A 24,229-nucleotide genomic window follows, 5' to 3' on the forward strand; every position below is an offset into this window, starting at 1 on the left:
TGCCCCGAGGGATCCGCCGATTACTAAAATACAACACGAATTCAGCTCCGACGGGTTCAAATAGATCCGATGTGACCCTTGTCGCCTATTCCTACTTTTGGGGGAGATAAGATGCACACTCTAGGGTTTCCGGCCAACAGTGCGCAGTCCCTGTAAATGCCAGGCATTTCCACCCTCTGGTCATCTCTGGCAGGTTCGATCTGCCAAACATGTGACAAAGGGGGCAAAGGGTATGACACCTGGTAAACGGCAGGTGTGATAAGCATTGCACCGCTTATAACTGTGATCCTAAGGGGGGGCCCTGAAGCCAGCCCCCAAGCTTGTAATGAAGGCCCCGGTGCGCGCTCACGGACGGGGACAGCGCCTCCTTTATAGTAAGAGGAATGAGCCACTTACAGCGCCTTGAAGACAGGGCGCTTCATGAGCCGGGGCCAGTGAGGAGCTTCGAAGACAAGGCGCTTTATGAGCCGGGGCCAGTGAGGGGCCTCGAAGACAAGGCGCTTCATGAACCGGGGCCAGTGAGGGGCCTCGAAGACAAGGCGCTTCATGAGCCAGGAACAATGAGGGGCTTTGAAGACAAGGCGCTATATGAGCCGGGGCCAGTGAGGGGCCTCGAAGATAAGGCGCTTCATGAGCCGGGGACAATGAGGGGCTTTGAAGACAAGGTGCTATATGAGCCGGGGCCAGTGAGGGGCAGAGGAGACCCAGGCCCTCCCACTCAGGCCCAAGATGGGTCCAGAGGCTGAGGTCCGAATGAGCTGCAGCCCCTGTTTCCAGCAGCGAGGGGGGGGGGGCGGGGGGGCTCGGTGAGTCCTGAAGAGGAAGCGGGAGGGGGAGGACTCTTCCTCAACACGTCTACATGTTCCTCACTGATCAGGGTGACGTCACGTAGGAGTACAAGGGCCAGATGTACGACCCTTGTAAATTGCACCTCTCAATTTGTGCTCGATTGCGAGGCGCAATGTACAATGCACTACAGTGTCAGTGACACTGATTGCGAATCTCAATAGGGTCGCAAAATGAGAGGCTCATGAATATTAATGAGCCACTCACAATATGCGACCCCATTTGGAATGGCTGGCCTGCAACGGATGGTGGCCTGCTTGGTTCAGCAGAGCTCCATGTCTGGGACTGCTTGTCAATAAAGCAGTTTTCCCCTTCGCTGCTGCGGACATTCCGCTGCAGCGCTGGGGGGGGCAGGGGGGCAGCGCGGCGGGCCTGTGCTCATGACGGAGCCGCTCCGTCATGAGCCACAGTTGAGCTGTGCTCATGACGGAACGGTTCCGTCATGACTCCGCCCATTTGCGTTGTCGCCCCGCACAGGCGGGGAAACAGCGCCGCGCAGGCGGAGCGGCCGCCGGCAGGATTGTCATGACGGAACCGTTCCGTCATGAGCACACGACAACCGTGGCTCATGACGGAACGGTTCCGTCATGAGCAGGGAAGGGGTTCATTTTTTTATGCAGCCCGATTTCCTTAAAGGAAAACAGAATGCATTTAATAAAAAAAAAAATGAACGTTTTCGTTTCATTTTTTAAGGGCAGGCAGTGGTGGTCCCTTGGACCACTGCCTGCCCTTAAAAAATTATTTCAGAGCCAGTCACAAAGGGGAATAGGTTCCCTGGGGACCCCTTCCCATTTGCGGCTGCATTACCACCCTCTTGAAAAGGGAGGTAATTTGCAAGTGTTTTACGACAGCAATTGCGCTTGCAAAACATTGGTACATGGCTTGTGACTCACTATTAGGAAGGGAACACCCCTTCCTAATAGCGAGTCGCAAAACACTATTTTGCGAGTCACAAATTATTTGCGAGTCGCAAAATAGTGTTTGTACATGGACCTATCACAATTAGCATGCGCAAACGGCGTACATCTGGCTCCAAGATGCGGGCATATTGTACAAGGTTATGTGGTCCGAAGCTTACAGGACCAGGGTCAGGGGGCTGAAGGCCACCAGAAGCTGCTTCTTGTAGAGCAGGAGCAGAACTGGAATCATCCAGACAGAGATGCATCTAAGGTGACCTTTAAAGAAGAGCAGGTGACACGTAGCATCCCCTGAGGATAAACTGGGGGTCCCTCTGAGGCTAAACTGGAGGTCCCTCTGAGGCTAAACTGGGGGTCCCTCTGAGGATAAACTGGGGGTCCCTCTGAGGATAAACTGGGAGTCCCGTTAAGGCTAAACTGGGGGTCCCTCTGAGGATAAACAGAGGGTCCCTCTGAGGCTCAGAAGGACCAAGGATGCGAAGAGGACATCACGTGGGGTCAGACTTCATATTAAAGAATGAGGCTCCCCATCAGCTTGGAAGGAAAAGGAAGTGAGGTTGTGGGCGGAAGTTACATCAGAGAGGAGTCTGTCTTAGTCTTTTCACCAGAGGAATCACACCTTCTTTCTGCAGTTGGAAGGAGCAGTGCCCTCTGAGAACTACTGCAGAGCAGAGAGAGTTGTGGGGGGCCAGAGTCTGACTCCATAGGGGAAGAGTCAAGAGGGGAACCAGAACTGATAAATTAGTGATTTTGCCAGAGATGGGCATGAATATGGTAAAAAGCTGCTCCAGTGAAGGACTAACCGTGTGATGTTGAGGGGTTTCTTCATCTGCCAAGACAGAGGCCTGACCAGGCTCCAAGATGGAAGCCAGGGCCTCTTGGAATGTGCAGAAGGGAGGGGGGCGAAGCCACAGAGATGGAAGTCTTCAGGGTGGCACTCCATTCATGATCAGGATCTTAGAATCTGTGCCTCCAGAGACCCCAATCAGACAACTGTTTGAGGGAATCTGACCAATGCCGCCAGTCAGTGCTGGTCAGCGCCAGCTTTAGGGCGGTGTGACTGGTGCAGCCGCACCTGACGCTGTCCATTGGAGGGGGGAAGGGTCCTGCGTTTAAAAATAACCAATGTCTTAGAAGCACGTCCAGCAGAGTTCCTTCTGACTCCAGCATTTTACCGGCAACAATAAAAATGTCAAGGTATCTCTGGTGATTAATGTTCCTGCTGGAGAGAGATCGGAGGTTTTGTAGTGAAGGCTGCCCTTTACATACATACACTGCTAAGTTAGCATAACCGCGTTAGATGTTAGAAAGCCATCTTGCCACTTTTGCTGCCTTTGCACACGACACTGCAGTTACATGTTATTATTTGAAAACTGCTTGCTCGCCTTTTTCCTTCGCATGAGAACTGTCTGTTGTTCACATCCCTAGCAGTGAGCAGCGACCTTGGTCTGCACATTGTGTAAAGAAACAGTCTGGGTCGCTAGACAATGCATGTTTTGGAGTTCAGGTTGATCGGCCCACTATTTAGCCATAACATACACGCAGCTGCGAATACCTGAAAGGCGAGTGCTTTTAATATTGCAGGCTGCATGTTTAATTCACGTTCTGAAGAAGAGCTTTCCTGAGAGAAGACTTCATCTGATCCTGTGATGTGATTTCACTAAGCTGATCCTTACGGTATGGGGTTCCCCATTCAAGCCTAGAGACCTTTTATTAGTATAATAACTTTAGCTTATTAGTGAAGGGAAGGTGGTTGTAACCCACTGTCATTTATAACATGATTTCTCCCTTTATTTTCTATGGTATTGTAACAATGCTGATGGTTTTGATATTAATCATTTGTCAGCTTGTATTAGCCAAAGTACTGCATCTTAGGACACGAGGTTTATAAAATAAACTCTTTTTATTTTTACCGTGTCTGAGTTTACTCTTGTTGTGGACTGATATGAGAATAATAACGAACAGGTATTTCTGATTCCCACCATTCCTGAGAGTGCCCTAAGTCGCTTATTCTGGGTTGTCTATTCATTGGGACCTCCGTGATAATACGGATAACGAATGGGACACTGATGCTGGTCGGATAAGGGGTTGTGGGTTCTGAGGTGAGTTTTTGGTACACCACAATTCACTGAGGTCCTGGTTTCCTGCGCATAGTTCTGTGTATGAGCAGAATCCCTGCAACATGGCGCACCTAACGTTTGGTCTATTGATTTGAAACGCCTTAGTAGTGCTTATATTAGTCCACGGCACCCTCACTCTTGTTTCCGGATAACAGGAGTGACGGATTCAGACCTACCTATTACTATCGTACTAGGTTCCTTCAAGCTTGATCATTAAAAAGGTTTCTGAACCCTTGTGCTACTACTAAAACAAAGTGTAGATTTGTCCTTATGGCGGTCGATATAGCGGCACATAGCCGCACGCCTCTGCGACGTCACTTGACGCAGTATGGGGTGCCGGACGATGGCATGGCTGTAATTTTTGTGATAGGTGCCGATGCATCTTAACCTTATGAGTTGTTTTACTCTTGGGTGACTCTGCCGGCGGTGAGTGAGGACGATAATACGTTTCACTCCTACACGGCCACACAGATACCAGCCAACTATACACCGTATAGGACACAAGAAATACCAATTTCTGCCTGGCAGCATAGTATTTGGTTTATTGGCGCCCTTCCCCATGCGGTTACACTGGCGAGAATGGGCCCTTTGTCCATTGCAGGGGCCACATGGCCGGTGCTAGCTGGTTTTACGCCTCATCCACGCTATCTTCAAGTTGGGGTGGCTGAGTTGCGTGTACTTCACACAGCCCTTATTGTAGTACATAGGGCTTTAGTGCAGTACGTGTCACGCAACGTGCAGGTGGGGGCACCTGTTGTTGCGGGACAGCCAACGGACCACCACGCGGTGGTTATAAGTCCTGTTATTGTTAATTCGGTTATGGGCAAGCGCCCCCAGAATAGGGATGATTACCCTTATTGGCTTGCTGAGACATTTGACCAACTGGAAGCGGTTTATCCGAATACATCTCCTGTGGAGAAACACAGGATACTTACCATTAGTTTGCCGAAAGACTTGGTCCCAGATATGACCGATTGTGAAAACTGGGGCAAAGTCTTTGCCGCGACATATTCGAAGTGCTTCGGCACTCCGTCTCTGTCGGTGCTGCCCTCCGTTATTAAACGTGTTCAGGAGAATCACGGTGCGGAGGCGGCCGTGGAATTGGGAATGAAGCTTGTCGGAGTGTTCGATGTGGTTGCTACCATGATATTGGGCAACCTCAAAGGAGATGCTATGCAATTCCAAGTGCTTAATAAATTAGACACGGTGGACAATGAAGACAAGCCGAGGGAATTCGCGAAGATTATCACGAATGCCTATAAACAAGTTGGTCGTAGCGCCTTAGGTGTTAAACCAGCTGTGAAGATTCCTGATTTAATACAACAAACAAAGGCGGACTCGTCTGGTAAGGACGATCGCCCTAATTTTCCAAAGCAAAATTGGCGGGCAAAGAAACAGGGTAAGCAGCAACAGAAACAGGGGTCTCGTCCTGCCTCCCCCGTACAGTCAAGTAGCGAGCGCACATATGATCTGCGCGATCACTCTACTATTAAGTCGCCTGATCGATTTCAGGTTTCTGAACAATGTTCCCCTCGTTCTTCACAGGAAACATCGGCTTCACAATCCGGTGGCGGAGGCGGTGGCAAAGGTCGGGGTGCCTCACAAGGACGTGAGCAATACCGCCAGACTGACGGCAAAGGCAAGCAGGACGAGTTTGCACGTCAACGACCCCCGTTTCAAAAGAAGAAAGTTGCTGCGCTAACAGCAAGGTATGCCACAGATAGTGCGGACACACATTTGGAACCTGACATGGGCCCTAACGCTGCTCGATAGCGCAGCTGAAGTTACAATAGTGCGACAAGCGCTACGTCCATATCTGGAGGTGACAGCAACTGACACGTTTGTTACTGTAGAAACTGCGGACACTAGAGTAGCTCCCCCTGACAGACTATACAAAATAGTCCTTTTAATTGAAGGAGACATACAAGGCACAATAAAAGGGATCTTTTGGGATCATCTGACCACTTCTTATGATATACTTCTGGCGGAGGCAGACTGGCCCCCAGCTTTCATTTTGGACGCTCCTAGAGGGGAGGAAGTAATCCTCCCGTCCTTTGCGCACACAGTGCCAAAGGAACATGCTAAAAGGTTCACTGAGGAGTGGGCTCTGGTGCTAGCACCGGCTTTGTATCGTACTCAGGTAGGCTGGGATAAATTGTCCTCCAGCCATGAGATTCCATTGCGGGCCATGCCCCAGCCACAACCCCAATATCCCATGCGGCGTGAAGCAAGACCTCACGTCGCGACAATCCTTGAACAATTGGAATATCAGGGTGTTATTGAAGATTGTGTGTCCCCAATGAATAATCCTTTATTCACTGTGACGAAGCCTGACGGGTCGTACCGCCTAGTTTTGGATTACCGACATTTGAACTCTCATTGCCGGACATGCACGGTACAGAATACTCACAGTTCGGCTCTCGTCGATAGTCTCGTGAGAAAAAGGTTTAAAACCACACTTGACATTTCCAATGGCTTTTATAGCCATAATCTGTCCTCTCTTAGCAGTCAGTGGACAGCATTTACTTCGGGCGGCAAACAAAAACAGTTCAAAAGACTAGCCATGGGCTACAAAAACAGTCCTGGCGTCTTTGCCGCACGTATCGTCTCTCTTAGAGAGCGTAGACTCGGATGCGTACTCGTATGTTGATGATATTTATCTCACAGATGACGAGTTGTGGCCGCATCTGTGTCGCGATGATCGTATTATTGTGATGTTAGCAGACGTCGGTTACAAAATTAATTTTGCGAAGTCTCACATTGCAGAGTTTACAGTGTTGTTTTTGGGCTACGAGCTCAACAATGAAGGTCGAGGGCTGGCTCCTCAATTTCTGGAGAAGTGCGCTTGCCTGCGTGCTCCGACGACACTGAAAAAATTACAATCTTTGCTGGGCTTTCTGAATTTCGGTAGAACGTATATTCCTGACTATGCCCAGCGTATCAAGCCGCTTTATGCCTTGGTACAACCTACTTTCTCCAAATCATGCTGGCAGCTAGAACATTCAGCTATTTTGCAATCTTTGCAAGCTGATCTTCTTGCTTCAAAATACTTACAGACACGTGATAACCACACAAACTTGGTCATAAGAATAGTGCCGGGCGCAGTGGGTTTCACGTACTTAACATTCAATGAGGGCGACACCGTCCCCATTGCATACAAATCACACTTGTACACTTCTGCTGAACTGCGCTTTTCCTCTGTCGAAAAAGTTCTGACGGCTGTGCAGATGGCGATCCTCAAAGAACGAGCGCTGTCACAAGGAAAGCGCATGTTGGTTGTTACACCATATCATGCCCTTGAGGCAGTGACGAAAGCAAGTGTACCAAATTCTAAAGCTTTGCATCCTCGGTGGATACAATGGGCCACTTCATTGACATCGCCCGATGTCACTTATATCTTTGATGCCTCATTACAGACTCAGGAGTACTTGCAGTATGAATTCGTTCATCCGGCTCCTCTGTCTTTGCGCCCGCTCGAAGATTACCATTGTGTCATTTACACTGACGGTTCGGCGCAACCTGCGATTGGATCAAAGCATGCCTATTCAGCGGCCTGCGCAATTGTGGTGGGTACTTTCGTAAATGGCGAGTTCCAATCTGATGTCGTGCATACGCAGTCATTGGGTGATTGTACCGCACAATTGGCAGAGCTCCGGGCTCTGGTGCTTGCACTAGAGTTTGCTGATCCACGGGTCACTACTCATATAGTGAGTGACTCCTTTTATTGTGTTCAGTCCTACAACGACAATTTACATTTTTGGTCTCAAAATGAATATCGCGATTCCGAAGGTAGCACAATTAAGCATAAAACGCTTTGGGTTCGAGAGGCAGAATTTAAAGAACGTCTGCCACTCGTGAATGTTATTCACACTCTTGGTCACTAAAGACTTGGTGTCCATGCTGTCGGCAACAGCTTGGCTGACGAGGCAGCAAAAACAGCAGTGGCGACATACTTAGTAGCAGCAGTTACAAGATCCAAAAGTAAGATTGATGATGACATCCTGGCAGCTATAGCTGCTACAGAGACGGGAAGTAATTACCCGAAAGGTTTCCCTTCTCGTTACCATTATCACTTAAGTCCTGATAACGTCCCGTTAGTGAGGATTAACAACGTTGGTGACAGACTGATTCCCAACGCGGACTGCAGACCATCTTTGATACTAGCAGCTCACGAGGGGTTGGCATCTGCCCACGCCGGCGTTGCAGCTACTGTATCTCAGTTACAACAGCGTTACTGGTGGTTCGGTTTATATAAACAAGCAAGCGCTTATGTTCTCGATTGTGACATTTGCCAACAGGATTAAACCTTCAACTGTTGCGCGCCCACCACAAACTCAGTTGTACAAATCTAATAAACCACTTGGGTGTGTTTATTTAGATCACTGTGGTCCATTTTCCTCTGATACTGCGTACAAGTACATCTTGGATGCAGTGGATTCGTGCACACGTTTTCTCTGGGTGTGGCCACAAAGGAGTGCCGATTCCCGGACTGTCATCAGGGATTTGCGTGTCTTTGTGGGAAGTTTTGCATGTGGTACCTTTCATTCTGATCAGGGCCCTGCGTTCGCCTCTAAGGCGTACAAAGAAGCCATGAGAGATTTGGGGGTCCAAGTCAAATTTTCGTCTCCCTACCGGCCTGAGGGTAATAGTGTAGTCGAGCGAATGAACTGTGACTTAAAGCAATCTTTGACAGCACGGGTCTTAGGCACTGGCCGGAACTGTCTAGCCCATTTGTATAACGTCCAACGTGCACTTAATAATCTCCCTAGAAGGTCTCTGGGTGGGCGGACCCCATACATGATGCTCTTCGGAATAAGAATGTTTGTCCCAGACCTTGATGGTCTAGACATGGTGGCGTCAGCCGCACCCTTTGACGTAGATGATCACTGTGCTGTATTGCAGAATCTACAAGAAGCCAGAGACACTCTAGCGAAGGAACATGTACCCTCCACATCTGATGCTGCGCTTCAGATTCCGGTAGCAGGCTGGCTACCTCGAGTTGGTGACCTGGTCCGTGAGAAGGTGGAGAACAAGAAGGAGTTCGGCCCCTCTTATCGTGCACCAGTTCCAGTCCTTGGCGTGCAGGGTACAAGAACAGTCATTTTACCTCCACTTCCTGGTTGCAAGGATAACAGGTACATCTCGATTCACAATGTCAAACTACAGCGAGTGGCTGATTCTTCTTAGTATGACTCCAGCGGTTTCGTGCCCTGCAATGCTGAGAAGGAATATGCTACTTACCAGTATGCATCTGTTCTTGGCATGTAGAGCTGCAGAGTTGTACACTGTGCATAGATCGCCATCTGGTGTTGGGCCCGGATGTTTGCAGTTTGTTTTTCCTCTTGGAAAGTGTTTGGAAGTCACAGGATCGGTGACTCCTCCCTTGGATCATACTGCGCATGGGCTTCGGCTCCATCCTCAGATTGTTTTTCGCCAGTAGGGAAAGATGGAGCTTAGTGACTACAGTGAAGAAACCCATGTATGTTGTATCTAAATAAGATATACCGGAACAGATACAGGTAGCCGGGGTGGCGGGTGGGCGTGTACAACTCTGCAGCTCTACATGCCAAGAACAGATGCATACTGGTAAGTAGCATATTCCGTTCGAGGCATATGAGCTGCAGATTGTACACTGTGCATAGATTATATAGCAGTTCCCAACCCTAGCGGCGACCACCGGTATCTGTTGCAGTGGTTTGAAATAATGTTTTTAGTACAGTTTGACCCACACTAGCTTGTTGCTTGGATTGCACATCTACACAATAGTGTTTAGTGAAAGTGTGCGGTGTTGACCATGTAGCTGCCTTGCAGATATTATGTAGTGGAATATTGCCCAGAAATGTCATGGAAGCCCCTATCTTTCGTGTAGAGTGGGCTTTAGGTGGAACGGATAGCGTTCTCTTGGCTTTGTGGTAGTGAGGAACTTCGATTTCCGATCACGATCGAATCGACCCCGCCATTTTATACTACGCCGCCATCTTGTGTTGCCATCACTCAGGCAGCACGGCGAACAAAGTCTTTTTCTGCTTTTCCTGCAATATGATGTCAAAATAGCCTTCTGCCTCTATTTGCAAAGCTGGTGTTAGGTTTGGCCGAGTACACTAATCCCTGTCTGTTTTTTCTAATCCCCGTCTCAACTATCTGTTGGCTCACACTATTCTCTTCTGATTTTATCTTATTGTTTGGCCTTCACTGTCCTCTGCTAGCATTCTCTCATTTCACAACTGTCCTCCAAAAACACATAAACGCACCTCACCACCTGTAAGTCCGTTACAGACCGTTAATACCTTAACTGGTGGGAGGGGTGGCAAATACAACTAGAGGAGAGGGTTTTCCGAGTTACCTGATATTTCTGTTTCTCAACTATTCCTATTGGCTCTATCCTTTATTTAAACTACTCTTACTGGTTCTCCATGTATGTTTTAGGTGTGTTCTTGGTTTATGTTTACGAAACCTTTTACTATAAAAGATTGTGCGCCACAGAGTGAAGTGGCAGTCTCCTGAGAACCTACCTTGTGTACTTCTTGGACAACTGTACTAGCTGCAGCTAATGAATCTGATCTTTTACGCCGACAGAGTGTCCCCGTGTCTCTGTGTAGCTGAGCAGGAGAACCTAGGAGATTAAGGCGTACCCTGTGCCGCCAGGCCCAAAAGGTTCTGGTTCTTCAACTGGCGTCCTACGTGGGGCGGCTTCTGTGGTATCGGTTCTGCCTGAAGGTTGAGAGGAACCCCGCAAGAAAATTCTGGAGGAATCGCGAGCCACGTCAAGCGACCCCTGTATGTCGAAGTGGTCCGAAAGTCTTTTTCAGCGCGGTTACTCCTTCCTGACGGCTACTAACGACTGCTGCCCTGACTGCCGCCCTGCCTTGGCCCTTTCTTTGATGATGTATGGTAAGGCGAGACAATAGACGGGCCTCTGTTGGTGTAAGAAGACGTCCTTAGTTAAGTATTTGGTGGGTCGCGCCCACAATTTTGGTTGTTTGTTTGTTCATTTGGTCCTTAGGTACTTTGTTCGGACATTACAATATCCGAAACCGAGGGGTAAGTGCATTTGTGCTGTGGAAATAGATTTTACCCCCTTGATGTTTGTGAACAGTCAGGTAAAATCAAGAGATGCCTGGTCTGACTAAATTTGGAAAAAGTTGTTGCTTTGGTTGTAATAGGGACTCCCGACTTGAGGACTCTTGTCCGATTCCTTCGGTTGGAACTTCCACATATGAGCTCTATTCAAAACATGGTATTGGCCCCATTGCCTTTAACGAGACATGGACCCGATACACGAAGAAAGATGGTGTTCTAAAATGGCCAGAAAATGATAGTTTCGAAACTGATGTGCTAGATAATTTGGAAGCAGTTCTATTCAAAAGAAAAGCCCGGCCGGCAATGTTTGACTCTTTCCGCCTTTGGCGTAAGGAAGCCAAACAGAGGGAAATTAAACAAGCAAAACGAGATAGAAAAGTACAGGGTATGACAATCATACAAGCTGCTCAGCAATTTAAAAATGATGAGATAGATAATGCAATGGAAACTTCAGAGAGACAGCATCGAATGGCGATAGATAAATGCTATTCGGTGTTGCCTGTTTCCCCCTCTGATAAAAGGAAAGATTTAGAAGAAGATCCCCTGATGTCTCACTTATTAAGATTGCCTCCGCCCTATGTACAAGGTGCTAATGCACCACTGTTGTTACAGCCTGTTCAGCCGCCAGTAATACCTCCGCCTGTTCCGGCTCTTCCGCCTTTGCCTTGTTTAGTATCTCTACCTTTACCAGTCTTTCCTCTAAATTCTACTTCTTTGCCCTCATCTCCTGATCTTAGATCTCCTTTACCTTCTGCTCCTCCTGCAATTATTGGATCTCCTCCTGTTGGTTCTCCTAATACCTTGTCCCCTATTCTTATGTCTAATTCTCCGTCTGTGCGTAAGCGTCTCACAGACACCGTCACCGGTATTCTATCTCCTTTCTTTGAAGCTTTAAATATATCTCCAGCTTTTGCTCGAAGACAATCTCGCAGTCAGTTCCCAGATTTTGAGGAACGAGAAAGATTGGACTCTCTCGCTCGTAGATGGATCGAGAAGGGTACCCAATAGAGTGTACCTGATATTATGCCTACCTTCTCACAATGGAATGCGCCTACGCAAAGATATGTTTTTAATGCAATGTGCGATACTCTCATTAAAGAATGGGAGGATATGAATTTAGGTGCGATTCCACAAGGTTTGTTAGAAGTTCAGACTGACTTTGATAGAGGACTTATTGTGGGTTCTAAAGTTGAGAAAGCTGTAAGGACACTTATTACCTTTAGATCCTTGTTGTCCTCACAGACTTTCCTTAACTCTGATCCTTTGGTTAGATTGACACTGAAAAATTACCCAATGAGAGAGGTCTCTCCAGTATGGAAGGAAGAAATTGTGGCAGCAGCTGGTGTTCAACCTGTTCCTGCTCATTTTCAACGTGTCTGGGTACACGTCCCCTGGAAAAGATCTGAAGTTCTAGCACTTAAACAGTCTCTACCAGATCCACGTAAGAATCCTGCTGGTTATTATAAAGAATTGTCACAGACTGTTGATGCATGTATAATGAATCTAGCTGATATTGATATGTTAATGGGAAATGTAGTTCCGCAAACGATATGGGCTAAGATTCGTAGAGAGGATCGCGCTCAAGATTTAGGTGGCGATTGGAATACTATAATTGCCGCAGATAGAAATCAAGTGGGTGGTGCAAAACCTGAAGCTTTGATTTCAGAACTCCCTGGTAGGATTATTACATTAATGAAAGCGATGATGCCTGCATTGAGAGTTAATTGGGATAAATTAACAGCATGCAAACAAAAGAAAGATGAAAGTGTCTCCGATTTCTTTACTCGTTTCGAGGAGACATTTATTGATCACAGTGGTCAAGATATGGCTACAGAGGGTGGACAGCGATTATTTGTGGATAAGTTCGTATTTAATTTGCTTCCCGAGCTGTCACACAAATTAAAAGATTCCGAAAGTTCGTGGGCGGTTTCTTCTTCTGCCCAAATACTGGCTACTGCTCAATATTATGAAAATAGAGATAAAGAAGAAAAAGAGAAGCAAGAGAAAAAGACGAAAGAATTAAAAACTAAAGTTCTCTTGCAACAAGCTTATCCTCCTCGCTATGTTCAGCCTCAGTCTCAACAGCCTCCGCAGTTTCAGAGGTTGTATCAAAAGCCTGAACCATATATTCCTAGACCTTTGTTAGGTCCTAATCAATGTGCCTATTGTAAAGAGGAAGGTCATTTTAAGAATAGTTGTCCAGTTTTATTGCAGCGGAATGGAGCATTATCTGCTCCACGAGGTCGTGCTGGCCTCCAGTCAGCAAACGGAGATAGAGGTCGAGGTATGTTGACTCAAGAACAACGTGCCCTCCCTTCTCCCAATTCTGTGAACTATTTTGATCAGCAAAATGTTAGGTCTACTCAGTATTACAACGAAGATCATTATATTGAAAACGAAAATGAGAGTCTTCATTACAACTAGGACAGCCATGGACAAAGTACGGGAGTTGTGTCGGTTCCAGTAGATCAAAATGGACCTTATGTTAACGTCACTACAATGGGTGTTTCAGAGCCATTTCTTTTAGATACTGGGGCGATGAGAAGTTCTATCATTCATTCTAAACTCCCTGGGGCACCTTTGTCTGGCTTAACGAATGTATCCGTAGGATTTTCTGGCACCCCTGTTCGTAATCCGGTTTCTTGCCCTCTACCTATTTCAATTGGACCTTATGATTTAGAAGCTCCACTTCTTTTGACAAATGGTTGTGGTGAAAATCTGTTGGATTTGGACTTATTGAAAAGAATGCATGCCACCATATATTGTTCTCCTTCTGGTGTATATCTTACTTTAGGACAGACACTAATTTCTCCAATGTATTTATCCAAAGATCAGTTTCCTCCTGAATTGCTTTCTCTTCCTGCAACGCTTTGGGCTACAGGTCCGAACGATGTGGGCTGTCTTGAGATTCCACCTTATGTTGTCACCCTCAAGCCCAATGTTGAATTACCGCGTATCCCACAGTAGAGAATCTCTACTGAAGGTGAAAAAGCGCTTTTGGAAATCATTCATGATTTAATTCAAAAGGGTGTGGTTGAAGAAACGAGAGGTAACATATGCAACAGTCCTATTCTTCCTGTTCTTAAATGCACTGATCCTTCTCAGCCTCCTGTATATCGTTTCGTAATTGATCTCCGGGAGGTAAATAAAATTGTTGTACCACAGTTTCCCGTAGTATCAGATATCACTGCTTTGTTGACAATGATACCTTCCACAGCAACTTGGTTTTCTGTCATTGATCTAAAGAATGCCTTCTTTAGTATTCCTATTGCTGAAGAGAGTAGGGACATTTTTGGCTTCTCTGTAGGAGGTCGAAGCTTCCGGTTTAAGCATGCACCTCAGGGCTATTGTGAAAGTCCCTCTATTTACAGTCAAGCTTTAAAATGTCATCTTGATGCTTTCCATTTGCCGTCTGGTGCTGCTCTTATTCAATACATGGACGATTTGTTAATCGCCGCTGATTCAGAAGATATCTGCAAAAATGTGACTGTTGCATTGTTACGCCATTTGTTTAATTTGAATCATAAGGTTTCACCCTCCAAACTACAATACGTTCGTAGAGAGGTTACCTATTTGGGTCATCTCCTATCAAAGGAGGGATGACGATTAACTCCAGAACGAATTCAGGCGATTACGCAAATGTCTGTGCCATCCACACAAAGAGAGGTACGTGCCTTTCTAGGTATCACCTGTTATTGTAGACAATGGATCCCTAACTTCTCTCTGATAGCTAAACCTATGTTGGCCCTCACTTTAAAAGATACACCTCAGCCCCTTCCATGGACTGATGAGTGCCAAAAGAGTTTTTCCGAATTACGTACTGCTCTGTGTTCTGCTCCTGTATTGGGTACTCCTGATTACAGTAAGCCCTTCACGCTCTACGTCTATGAAAAAGAAGGTTGTGCGTTGTCAGTTTTAACACAGCGATTTGGAGACAAACAGCGGCCATGCGCATATTTTTCGGCTACGTTAGACCCAGTAGCTAAAGCATTTCCCAGTTGCCTCAAAGCGACAGCAGCAGCAGCAATTTCTATCCGACAGTCTGCTGGAATAGTGTTGGATAACACTCTCATTGTCATGGTACCACATGCAGTGGATACCTTACTAAACAGGAACGAAAACGCAGCATCTTACGAGTGCTCGTCTAACTGGATACGAGCTGACGCTTTTGGCTAGTCACGTACATATCAAACGATGTAATACCCTAAATCCAGCTACTTTATTGCCCCTTCCAGATGAGAAAAATGTTGAAAAACAACATGATTGTTTCTTTCGTACTGAGGAAGAGACAAAAGGAAGAATTGACTTGAAGGACACACCACTAGAGAATCCAGATGGAACTCTATGGGTAGACGGTTCTTGTTTTAAAATGCCTAATGGAGATACAGTTTCAGCCTATGCTGTAACTACTTTGCATACCGTTGTGGAAACAGCACGCATTAGACATAATTCAGCTCAAGCAGCAGAATTGATAGCTTTAACAAGAGCATGTGTATTGTCAAAAGGAAAAAGAGTAAACGTGTACACCGACAGTCAATATGCCTTTGGTGTAGCGTTTAATTTTGGCTGTCTTTGGAAAGAAAGCGGTTTCTTTACTTCACATGGCACTAAAATACAACATGGACAGTTAGTGACTGATCTTCTTGAATCACTTGCTTTACACACACAAATAGCGATTGTGAAATGTAGTGCACATAAAAAGATTACAGATGACGTTGGTCGAGGAAATGCATTCGCAGACGAAATAGCGAAAAAGACAGTGAAAGATGCGACAAGTCGGATGTATGTGGCAGGTCCTGCAAGTCGGGTTGGAGAGAGAGAAATGTATGAAGATACAGTGGAAGGTGTAAGAGCGATTCAGAAAGAAGTTACAGAGAAAGAGTTAAGCGAGTGGAGAGAAAATACAGGAATGTTGAATGAGATGGGTTGTTGGGTAGAATTATCTGAACACCAACGTTGGCTGTTACCGAATACTTATGTGCTCCCAGTAGTTACTATGGCGCATGGTCCAGCTCACTTAAGTGCAAAAGGTATATGCAAGCTTTTGGCTCCTGTGTGGCAAAACGAGGGAATCCCAAAATGTGCAGACAATGTAGTGAAACATTGTATTATCTGTATAATGTACAATCCGGGAAAGGGAACCCCAACTCCAGCAGGTCACTTTGCTCCTCCGACATATCCATTTGAGGTGTTGCAAATCGACTATATTCATATGGAGAGATGCAACAACCTTAAATACGTTCTGGTGGTAGTTTGCGCCTTTTCAAGATGGATAGAAGCATACCCTCTGAAAGACAACACAGCCTTATCCACCGCTAAATTTCTACTGAAATAATTTTTCCCCAGGTTTGGTTTGCCGCGCATTGTCTGGAGTGACAATGGGAGTGAATTTGTGGAACAAGTTATGCAAAAAGTTTGTGCAGGTCTTGGTATCAAGCAAAAGTTCCATGCGGCAAACCATCCACAATCAGCGGGACTAGTGGAATGTTATAATGGTACTTTAAAGCTTAAACTAGCGAAAGTGCAGGCTAGTACAGGACTTAATTGGCCCGATGCTTTACCATTGGCTCTTCTATCCACCAGAACCGCAGTACACTCTCGTTTGGGAATTAGCCCTTACAAAGTGGTTTTTGGACGCCCGGCTAATGTATGGGGAGTCCCTCGCCCTAGGAAATACTCAGACCTGCCACATCCAATGTTGATTGACTACTTGCATGATCTTACAACTAAATTGCGTATTCTCCATCAACAGGTTCAAAGTGCTTTACCCGAGGTTTCCACAGACCCAGGTCATTCCATCCGACCAGGTGATTGGGTCTGCACCAAAAACTTCCAGAGGAAAAAGAATTTGGAACCTCGTTGGCAGGAACCCCGGCAGGTGCTGCTGGTTACTCGTACAGCAGTAAAAGTCGAAGGAAAGAAAAATTGGATTCACGGTGTGCACTGCAAGAAGGTTCCTTTGCCTTTGCCTTTCGATCAGTGGGTCCGTAAAGGCATCAGTGACTCTGAAAGTGAAAAAGTTCAGCATTTCGTACCTTTCAGTGATGCACGCCTGAGTGGAACATTGTCTGAGAAAGAAGACGACGACATTCTTCAGAAAGCAATACCATCACATTGTCGCTTGAACACGACTAATCCACGAACATTGTTCCAAAATCAAACCGCTCCTGGAAAAGAACATTATGATCTGAGACCTAGACAAAAGAACATTTAAAACTTCTCTCTCCTATGTAGTATTCTGTCCCGGTTGCAGGATCATGGTAGGAGTCTTAGTTGCGACCTGAGTAGTGGCAAAAGGCCTGCAGGACTTACAGTGTCATAGGACGGCAGACAATCGTGACTAAGTGATTGAGGAAGATTGCCGTGAGCATCCACTTAGAAAGATGGAGACTACATTAGGCAAAAGAGAGAGTAAAGATATAAAGAATCATTGTAAAGAAATGTATAGTCGTTGTGGTATTGCTTTATGTATTATTATATTATTGTGTATTCTTTTGGCGTGTATAAATTGGATTGTTATTGCTCTGCAGCAAAAAGTTGTCTCTCCTTCTACCTCTTCGCCTTCTTCTACTGTCTCTCCACATCTGTTTCATACACTTCCTCAACATGAACTCATTAGAAGAACTGAATATTATAACAACTCCTTTGTCCAGTTGTTACATCAACATCAATTAGTAATTAATACAACTGACTGTTGGGTGTGTGGATTCATGCCACATACCGTAGAAAAAGGAATGCCATATTTAGTTCTTCCGTTCTCCTATGAAGGTTCCGCTTGGGCTTATTGTGTTATCTTCTCCAATGCCTATCAAAGCAAATTCAGACGACCGGTCAGTTCACAAATAGATGGTCTGGATTTTAGTCATAGTTCATTGATAAAGGAAATGGTAGCTATGGCTAAAATCATGGAAAATAGTCAAATATCTATTGACGAAAGAAAAGCGTACACTAATTGGAACGTCACCCAATATCTCACTAGCCTTAGAGATAAAGTTAAAAAAGGAAAGTCTTCACCAATTTGGACTGTACCACATCAAGGCAAATTCTATTTACGGAAAAATGATCAGTCTGCTGACACCGTACAAAGAAATAGTTGTTCCCACACATACGTTTTCTCCTCTCAGAATTCACCACCTCTAGTACCATCTCAGGGTACATATTTCATCTGTTATAATAGGGCTTACACGTGGTTGCTAACTGGTTTTTCCGGTACTTATTATATAGCTTTTCTTCTTCCCCCTACGTACACTGCTTCTGCAAGCCATCACCGAAACAGATATGGTAGAGGGATTATTAATTCCAAAGACACAGCAGGACAAGAGGGAGGGGATTTCCTCACAGGATTTCTTCCTTTTTGGGGTTCAATGGCCAAAAGCAGAAATATAAGGCAATTAGTCCGTGTCGTAGAAACCACAATAGATATCACTGTAGGAGCCTTAAGTAATATCACGGCAGAACTAGAGGCGGACCGTCTTATGACCTTACAAAATCGAGTTGCCTTAGACTTTGTTCTTGCGGACCGTGGTGGAGTGTGCAAATTGATCGGGTCAAGTTGCTGTATTTTCATACCTAATGACGCTCCGACAGTATACCAAGCTATCTCCAAGTTGCATATAATCTCTGAGTCGATTTGTCAGGACCAAGGAGATTGGTCCATTTCGGAGTGGTTTTGGGGACTACTGTCCAAATGGGGTTGGAAGGTATTAACATTCCTTGGAGTAGTTTTAGCTATTGTATTCTATTGTTGCCTTTGTATGCACTGTGGTCCTGTCATCTGTGACCTATGTGCTACTATATGCATCCCTAAACCCAAATCACCAAGAACAGAGAATATAAGAATGATGTTACAGCAACAGCTCGATGACCTCATGGCTATTGATATTGACTCAGATTAACATGAGTCTACCTTGCCTGAGTTCTGGCAAAAGGAGGGTCTGAGGAACTTCGATTTCCGATCACGATCGAATCGACCCCGCCATTTTGTACTCCGCCGCCATCTTGTGTTGCTATCACTCAGGCTGCACGGCGAACAAAGTCTTTTTCTGCTTTTCCTGCAATATGATGTCAAAATAGCCTTCTGCCTCTATTCGCAAAGCTGGTGTTAGGTTTGGCCGAGTACACTAATCCCTGTCTGGTTTTTCTAATCCCCGTCTCAACTATCTGTTGGCTCACACTATTCTCTTCTGATTTTATCTTATCGTCTGACCTTCACTGTCCTCTGCTAGCATTCTCTCGTTTCACAACTGTCCTTCAAAAACACATAAACGCACCTCTCCACCTGTAAGTCAGTTACAGACCGTTAATACCTTAACTGGTGGGAGGGGTGGCAAATACAACTAGAGGAGAGGGTTTTCCGAGTTACCTGATATTTCTGTTTTTCAACTATTCCTATTGGCTCTATCCTTTATTTAAACTACTCTTACTGGTTCTCCATGTATGTTTTAGGTGTGTTCTTGATTTATGTTTACGAAACCTTTTACTATAAAAGATTGTGCGCCACAGAGTGAAGTGGCAGTCTCCTGAGAACCTACCTTGTGTACTTCTTGGACAACTGTACTAGCTGCAGCTAATACATCTGATCTTTTACGCCGACAGAGTGTCCCCGTGTCTCTGTGTAGCTGAGCAGGAGAACCTAGGAGATTAAGGCGTACCCTGCGCCACCAGGCCCAAAAGGTTCTGGTTCTTCAGTAGCAAATCTGGATGCATTTTACAATCCACCTAGCTATCCCTGATTGTGAAATGGGGTTGCCTTTGTGGGGTGGAGAGAAGGAGACAAACAGTTGTTTTGTTTTCCTGAAAGGTTGTATCCTTTGGATATAGTAAAGTAAGGCACGTTTGACGTCTAGCGTGTGTAGAGCCCTTTCTGCAACGGTTTGAGGTTGCAAGAAAAAAACTGGCTCTAGTGGTAGGGCGTCTGGCCTCTCTGATGACATTCATACAGTCAGGGGGAAGGTTTAGGTACCCGAATTCCATGATTTCAGGAGCCAGATCGCAAGGTTGAGTTGAGCTGAGTCCGGGTGTCTGATCTCTCCATGGTTCTGGGTTAAGAGGCATGGCGAGATGTGTAGCTTTTGGTGTGGTACTACCGATAGTTGCAGTAGTGTGGTGTACCACGGTTGTCTGGCCCACGTTGGAGCTACTAGGATTAGTGTGAGAGAGTGCTGTTGTAGCTTCCGCACCACTAATGGAATGAATGGGAGAGGCGGAAAAGCGTACGCAAATTTGCCCGACCAGTTCATCCATATCGCATTTCCTTTGGATAATGGGTGTGGGTATCTGGCGGCGAAGCTTGGGCATTTTGTGTTTTTGTGGGTGGCGAACAGGTCTATCTGTGGATGTCCCCACATTTGAAAGAACGGATGAAGAACGCGTGGGTGAAGTTCCCACTCGTGGATCTGTTGTGTGTGTCTGCTGAGCAGATCTGCCACTGTGTTCTGGACTCCTGGGACATGTTGGGCTAGGAGAAAGATTTTGTGAGGAATTGCCCATTTCCATATGCTCTGTGCTAATTGAGAGAGCTGTGGAGAGTGTGTGCCCCCCTGTTTTTGAATATAATACATGGCAGTCATGTTGTCTGTGCGAATGAGGACTGCCTTGCCTGAAATGTGTTTTAGAAAGGATTTCAGGGCTAGAAAGATTGCCAGTAACTCCAGATGATTGATGTGGAGTGATTCGTCCATGCGCCCTGCACTGTGAGGTGTAATAGATGAGCTCCCCAGCCGGAGAGCGATGCGTCCGTTGTTAGTATTATTTGGTGAACCGGGTCCAGGAACGGTCGACCTTTGGAAAGGTTTGTGGTGTTCCACCACTGCAGAGAGCGATGGGTGCGACCGTCTACCAACACCAGATCTGTCAGTTTGCCCTGGGCCTGGTTGCATTGGTGTGCTAAGCATCTGGAGTCTTGCGTGGGGCACTATGAAGATGCAAGAGGCCATCATCCCTATGAGTTGCATAAACACCCTTGCTGGAAGGGAGCGTTGAAGTATGAAGGTTTGACGCAAAGCCTGAATGCTTGCAATCCTGGCTGGATTGGGGTAGGCTATGGCTTTTGAGGTGTCTATAGTGGCACCTAGGTATTGCTTTATGTGTGAGGGTGTTAAGTGGGACTTCTGGTAATTGATGGTGAAGCCCAGTTCGTGGAGCAGTTGTATTGTATTGTTGGTGTGGCGCACGCACTGGTTGTAGGATGTGGCTTTTATGAGCCAATCGTCCAAATATGGGAAGACGTGTATGTGCTGTCTTCTGAGGTGTGCTGCCACTACCGCTAGGCACTTGGTGAGTACTCTTGGTGCTGTTGTTACCCCGAATGGGAGTACTTTGAACTGGTAGTGGTGCACGTCCACTATGAATCTGAGGTACTTCCTGTGAGCATGGTGTACTGGAATGTGAAAGTATGCGTCTTTCAAATCCAGCGTGGTGAGGAAGTCGTTTTGGGAGAGGAGCGGAAGCACCTGCTGAAGCGTTACCATGTGAAAATGGTCTGAATGTATGTATTCGTTTAGGGGCCTGAGATCTAGAATAGGCCGTAGCGTCTCGTCCCTTTTTGGTATTAGAAAATATAGGGAGTAGACCCCTAAATTTTGTTGATTGAGGGAAACTTGTTCTATTGCCTGTTTTTGTAGGAGGGAGTTTACCTCCTGTTTTAGTAATGTCAAATGTTCTTGTGACATTGGGCGTTGCCTGGGTGGAATGTTTGGGGGGGTAGATGTTAACTCAAGGCAGTAGCCTGATTGGATAATTTGGATCACCCATTTGTCTGAGGTGATGTTCTCCCAGACATGGAGGAAATTTTGTAATCTGCCCCCGACCGGAGTGGAATGGTCTGGAGGGAGCAGGGGGAAGTCATTGGGTAGGTGGGGTGGCAGAGCGGGCGGTATTGGTTTTGCCTCTGCCCTTATTGTTGTTGCCCCTATAGCTGCCTCTTTGATACCCCTTTGTGAAGGTGGACTGAGTGGGGGATTTGTATGAAGTGGATGCACTATCGGAGGAGTAACCTCTAGAGGTGCTTCGAAAGGAAGAGCGGCGAAAAGAGCGTCTGGGAGTATGTGATTGCAGCGCTCCCATTGACTTGGCTGTATCTGTGTCCTTTTTCATTTTCTCCAAGGCCTCATCCACCTTTGGACTGAATAGGTGTTCTTGGTCAAAGGGATGATTTAAAATGGAGGCCTGTACTTCAGGTTTGAAGCCTGAAATTCTTAGCAAAGCATGGCGACGGAGAAGGACGCTAGTGTTGATGGCCCTGGAGGCAGTGTCCGCTGCATCTAAGGCACAGCGTATCGAGGTGTTACTAATTGTTTTACCCTCTTGGATCAATTCGTGGGCCCTGTTCTTGTATTTATCTGGGAGATGGTGCATGATGGATTCCAATTCATCATAGTGCGCTCTATCGTATCTGGCTAACAGCGCCTGGGTGTTAGCTATACGCCAAATGTTAGCTGCTTGGGACGCAGTTCGTTTTCCTGACGCATCCAGTAACTTTGATTCTTTGTCAGGTGGTGGTGCTTCGCCTGACGCTTGGGAGTTTGACCTTTTTCTTGCCGTGGAAACCACTAGGGAATCCAGTGGTGCTGGCCCTTTGATATATGCAGGATCTGTGGGGGCAGCCTTATACTTTTTTTCAATACGTGGGTTAATGACCCTGGCCCTGACTGGGTCTTTAAAAACCTCTGGCGCATGTTTTACTACACCCTTCAGAATAGGTAGTATGGAGGTAGACCTATGTGAGGTATCAAAGGTGTCGAGGAGGAAGTCTTCCTCTACTGGGTCAGTGTGTAACTCTACCCCATGATAATGTGCCGCCCTCTGAAGCAAGTGTTGGAAACCCAGGGAGTCTTCTGGTGGAGATGGCCTGGAGGGATAAAGGTCATCTTGCGGGACATCTGGAATGTCCGGGTTATTATAATTATCCCATGGGTCCGGGGATCCTGTAGGGGTGGGGTCTTGGGGCACATCCCCTGGATCTTGATATGGGTCCCCCTGATCATCGTCATCTGGAGACGGGGTCGGGGAGCGATGAGGTGTAGGGGGAGAAGGCGGAGGGGGTGGAGGTGGAGGAGGAGAGGGAGGCAGAGGAGGTGGGGAAGGTACTCTGAAGGGGGAAGTAGCAGAGTCCTTTCTCTTAGGAGGTGGAGGTGGAGCCGGCTGATCTAAAAGTCTCTTTTTGGAAGAGAGTGCCAAATGTCCAGTCTTTGGATCCTTAGTAAGGGTCTTTTGTAAAGGATCAGGTGTAAATAGTTCTTGTGACGATATTTGTTCTGTCGGCGTCGAAATGTTCGGAGCCGATGACTTTTTTGGCTAGGGAACCTCCGGTTTCTTGGTCGGCGCCGAGATGGGCTTCGGCGCGGAAGTATGGGCGCCGAGGGCGTTATGGTGTTTGGTCGGCACAGAAGATGGTGTCGGTACGGAAGTACCAGGTTTCGACCCCGAGGTTTTCGGGACGGGGCTCAGTGTCGATGTGGAGGCCGGTTTAGTTTTCGGTGCCGAAGTGTGTTTCTCGGCACCACTGGCCGGCTGGCTCGAGCCGCCGGAAGGCTTGTGTGGCTTCTTCACCGAGCCCGAAGGTGGGGTGTGTGAAGCTGTGTCTCTGGTCTTGCCTAGGCCCGGAGGCGAAGGCGTGACCGAAGCATTTTTGGGCGTTCGCAGGGGTGTGGAAGGGGGTATATTACTCACAACCCTCTGCGCCGGTGTGATGTCCTCCAGGTCTGAATCGTCGGCCTCGGAAGCACTGACGATGTCTTCTTCGGTGTGCTGATGTCCAGGATCTTCGGCGTCGTCTCCGAAGATGTCGACTGGAACGAAGGTCGAGGAGAGCGCCATGTTGCGTCTGGCTCTTCGATCTCGAATCGTCTTTTTCGACCTGAAAGACTTGCAGGCTGGACAGTCTCGAGCCTCGTGTTCAGGGGAGAGGCAGAGGTTGCACACATCATGAAGGTCGGTGTGGGGGAATTTGGACCCACATCGAGGGCACTTCTTGAATGGAGTTCTTTCCATCAGCCGGGACCGGAGCCTGGGTGGGCCCAAAGGCCGCCGTCGACGACCGGAACCGGAGATTCGTCGATGTAGAAGGTGATTGTAGAAGGTGTCGGAAACAATACCGCGATGTAAGCGTGGATTCTGCTTCGATGGTCAAACTGGAAATGTTCAGAACCGGAGCGTGAAGATTACATCCGAGCCCGATGGCGGAAAAAAACAATCTGAGGATGGAGCCGAAGCCCATGCGCAGTATGATCCAAGGGAGGAGTCACCGATCCCGTGACTTCCAAACAC

The 24,229-nt window shown here is 46.9% G+C and overlaps 2 protein-coding genes across 3 annotated transcripts in view; both read right to left on the reverse strand.

Moving 5' to 3' along the window:
- LOC146869813 (class II histocompatibility antigen, M beta 1 chain-like) overlaps window positions 1-24,229 on the reverse strand; it is a 146,549-nt gene that overhangs the window by 38,715 nt on the left and 83,605 nt on the right. The gene's annotated exons all lie outside the window — the stretch shown is intronic.
- LOC146869814 (uncharacterized) lies at window positions 1,921-23,779 on the reverse strand. Its single transcript, XM_085599676.1, has 3 exons — window positions 23,689-23,779; window positions 21,894-22,887; window positions 1,921-2,011 (listed from the first exon to the last, which is right to left on the reverse strand). The coding sequence occupies exons 1-3, from the start codon at window positions 23,777-23,779 to the stop codon at window positions 1,921-1,923; spliced, it is 1,176 nt and encodes a 391-aa protein (XP_085455802.1).

This window comes from Triturus cristatus, chromosome 1_1 (assembly GCF_964204655.1).
Source record: "Triturus cristatus chromosome 1_1, aTriCri1.1, whole genome shotgun sequence".
NCBI lineage: Eukaryota > Metazoa > Chordata > Amphibia > Caudata > Salamandridae > Triturus > Triturus cristatus.